At 51.2% G+C, this 4021-nt stretch overlaps 1 protein-coding gene across 1 annotated transcript; it reads right to left on the reverse strand.

Moving 5' to 3' along the window:
• Positions 1-1094: 1094 nt before the first annotated feature.
• On the reverse strand, positions 1095-3323 carry LOC122004757 (subtilisin-like protease 4). The gene has a single exon (XM_042559594.1). The coding sequence runs from the start codon at positions 3321-3323 to the stop codon at positions 1095-1097; it is 2229 nt and encodes a 742-aa protein (XP_042415528.1).
• Positions 3324-4021: the final 698 nt, after the last annotated feature.

Consider the following 4021-nt stretch of genomic DNA (forward strand, 5'->3'; position numbering starts at 1 on the left):
GCGAGGCTGAACGACCAAAGTGTGGGAGTCATCGAAGATTACTGGTCCAGTCAGTCGGACTTGCAGCCTCATTCGACTAGACTTGAGGGGAGGCTTGTGATATGGCAATGGAGGGAAGCCAATCTGACACAACGTCAACGGCCAGGGTGGAGGTCAAGGTCAAAAGGCGGTAAACGTCCAGATGTCAAAGGGCCGAACGAAGGACAATTACAATGGTCGGTCGGGTAGCCAGGCTCCGACCGACACGAGACGGGTTCGAGCTGACCCCCACTCAAGCTCGGGTTGATACGAAAGACAACCGACACTCAACGCTCAATACGGAGTGGTAGGACAACGTATGGGACCTGGCCAGGGGCGCAGAGTAGTCCTGGCCGAGCGACTTCCCTGCTCGACCAAGTAACGGGACCTGACCATGGATGCAGCAGAGTTCCGGCCGAGCGACTACCCCGCTCAGCCAAGCAACGAGACCACTATAGTATCTCTCGACATTATTTGGGAGATAGTGCCGTTGATATGAGGCATAGTCGACAAACGGATCATATGACCGAAGCTTCTACTGTCGCGTCAGAGATATGCATGCTCTATTAAGGTATGTTGTCAGATGTATTTTCCTGATAGGTCCTTTCATAGGACATATTGGAGAGCGTGCTCATGCCTCGGGAAGTGTGCACGTCGCCCACCAGGACTCTATATAAAGGGGGATTCTTCACCGACGGAGGTGCGCGTTATTCTTGAGTTCTACTGTTGTTATTGTTGTTCCGCTTTTCTCCACATTCTGGAGACTAACTTGAGCGTCGGAGGGCCAACGTCGGGGTCCCCTTCCCTAGCTCGGCACCAACGTCGTTTGTTTTGCAGAGCGTAGCGAAGTCCACATTCAATCAGCGGAGTCGTCACCTCTCAGCTTTCCAGCTTCACGGTTTCGGACGGGATAAAACCCCAATTTGACTGAATTTATAAAATTAACTTTACAATTTTCTTATTGAAAAAATTGAAAGTTATAGTCAAATGAAAATTCTTTATTGATCATCAAAATATAACTTTTCTAAAAAAGGAAAACACATAGATAATTGATGGATCACTTCAGTAGTGTATTACTAGAGGAAGATGGAGATTGGGCTCCTCACCACACGCCTCGTCGGAGAAACCCACCTCAGTTGCCCCTCGATCACCGGCGGCGTCTGTGTTCCCAGGCGGCCACGTCGCTTGAAGCTGATCTTAAAGCTCTTCTTCTCATTCACCCGCTCGAACGTCAAGCTTCTCGGCACCACAACCGCCGATACGAACTTCGGCACCTTCACCTTCGCGTAGTACGTCGCCGGGGACTGGCCGACGTTGGTCAGGGTCCTCATGAAACTCACCGTCCTTTTCAGGTTCGTTGACAATTGGACGGTGATGGAGGGATAGTTCAGGTCTCCTTCTCGGATGCTCTTGATCGACGAGCAGTTGATTTTCCGGTTAACGATGGATCGAATTTGATAGTCAGAATAACCGAGGCCACAGAGGTAGGGATAGTAGTCCTCCGGCGAGTTGTCATAGACAAGCCCCGGGTCGAGGACCTTTAGCGGCTTGACATGGCCGGCGCCGAGGGCGAAGAGACCGGCCGGGAGGTTGGTCTCGTCGGAGATGGGTTTGTTGGTGTTGTCCTTCACGTAGGCGGTGGTCATTATGGCGGATTTGATGGCGGCTGGCGACCAATCGGGGTGGGCTTTCTTGATCAGGGCGGCGACGCCGGAAAGGTGAGGGCAGGACATGGAGGTGCCGGAGATGACATGAAAATTTTCCGTGTTCCAGGCGGCGAGGACGTTGACTCCGGGGCCAGTGATGTCGGGCTTGAGGATCCCCGGCGTGATTTGGCTGGGCCCGCGGGAGGAGAAGGAGGTGATCGCCGGCGAGCGGGGCACGTGAGTGACGGCGCCACTGAACACGATGGAGGCCGTCGGGCGGGCAGTGGAGTTGATGTAGGCCTTGATCTCAAGTCCGTCGGCGTACGGAATGTTAGACGCCGGGACGGCTTGGAGGGTGGCGTAAGTGCTATAGCCGTCTTCCTCATAGTTGGACAACACCATGCCGGCGCCGCCGGCTTGCTTTACGACTTGCCCCCTTGGGACGGTGGCATTGCCGCCGCGGTCGCAGAACACGATCTTTCCCTTCACGTTGACGCCGTCCAGGGAACCGTTGAGGCAAAACCTGGCCCTGCCGTCGAGAAACACGAGAGGGTACTTTGTCTTCGGTGAGAATCCCCGCGGCTGGTACAAGCTCTGGCCGTGGAACTGGCGGCCGTCGCCGAGTTTGACTGTGGCCGAAAACGAGCGGTCCATGGTGCTCGCTGCCACCGTGAGCAACCACGGCGCGTCGTTGGATACTGTGGAAAGGTACGGCCCTGAGTTGCCAGCAGAGCAGCTGACGAAAATTCCTCTGCTCATGGCGTGGAACCCGCCGATCGCGACGGGTTCATTGTAGAAGGGAGTAGGATCGCCGCCGAGCGAGATGGAAAGCACATCGACGCCGTCCTCCACCGCGGCGTCCATGCCGGCGAGTATGTCGTACGACTGACACCCGTCGTCCGTGCACACCTTGTACATAGCGACGTGCGCACGCGGGGCCACCCCGGAGGCGAGGCCCCTGGCGAGCCCGTACACGTTGGCGCGCTTCACGAACGCGCCGCCGGCGGTGCTCGCCGTGTGAGAGCCGTGGCCGTCGTTATCGATCGGCGAGACCGTCGACCAGTTCCGGGACCGGTCGTAATTGACGAAGGACCGAACGCCGATGAGCTTGTTGTTGCAGAACTGCTTCGTGAACGACGCGTTCCCGAAGTCGCACCGGCCCTTCCACTTGGCGGGCGGCGGCGAAATGCCGTGGTCGTCAAACGAAGGATGGCCGGGGGTGACGCCGGTGTCTAGGAGGCCGATGATGACGCCTTCGCCCATGTCGGTGATGTTCCACACGCTATGGGTGCGGTGGCGCAGCCCCAGGAACCGCGGCGTGTGGGTAGTCAGCGGACGGTAAACAGAGCTCGGAACGGCGCGCACGAACCAGTCCACCTTCGACATAGCCGCTACCTCCCGCTCCGTCAACATCGCCGAGAAGCCGGTCATAACATTCCGGTAGGAGTGTATAACCCTCGACACCGCATCATCTTCTTCGATCTCCAAAGTGCCGGCGACGTTCTTCAAAAGGGAGTTGTAGTCAACGGAATCAAACGCCGAAACCGGCGGTGGGATATCAACGTAAACAATGTAGGCTTTGAGCTCTTCGTCGGAGTAGGCGGCGCCGCCGCCGGCGATGAAAAAGGAAACACAGAGGAAGAAGAAAAGCATCGTCATTGACGCAATTCGATATTCTTTACAAAAGAATTTATAGAAGAGTTTATAATTATGGTATTTTTATGGAATTTGGCAGCAAAGGAGCATTAATTTGCAATAATGATTTGCCAAGTCAATGCATTTGAATTAATTTTAGAAAATGAAAGGGCAAAATTTTACATTTATAATTGTAAAAAATAAAAAAACTTTTATTTAAAAAAAAACTATTTTTTTAATAAAAATATTAAAATACCTTCGCAATTAATCAATAACACTTTCAAGTTGCTTAAACATAATAATGACTATAGTGCCATATTAAACAATTTAATAATGTTAATAATTAAAGAATTACTTGATAAAAATTCATTTAACTTTTCAGAGGTAAAATCAAAATTTATGAATATAGAAAAATAGCTAAATTAATTATTTTTAGTAGTTTACTTATTCATGATAATATTATTGGACCTAGGACAGACTAGAAGGGGGTTGAATAGTCTGTAAAAATAATAACAATAAACTCTTTTCGACTTTTCTTAAACTAACACTTGCAAAATATAAAAGTAGTAAATTAAAACAGAAAAGAAGAGGCACACAGAGATTTACTTGGTTACAACCGGGGAAGTTGTTAATTCAAGAAAAATATTGCGCTAGTATCTCCTTCAGGCGGAGAAACCTCTTATAACGATAAAGTATAAAAACAAGGAAGCTAAACTCTAAAG

The sequence above is a fragment of the Zingiber officinale genome, chromosome 7B (genome assembly GCF_018446385.1).
Source record: "Zingiber officinale cultivar Zhangliang chromosome 7B, Zo_v1.1, whole genome shotgun sequence".
Taxonomy (NCBI): Eukaryota; Viridiplantae; Streptophyta; class Magnoliopsida; order Zingiberales; family Zingiberaceae; genus Zingiber; species Zingiber officinale.

Coding starts and splice junctions, on each gene's coding strand:
- LOC122004757 (XM_042559594.1), bottom strand. CDS start 3,323: ATGACGATGCTTTTCTTCTTCCTCTGTGTTTCCTTTTTCATCGCCGGC.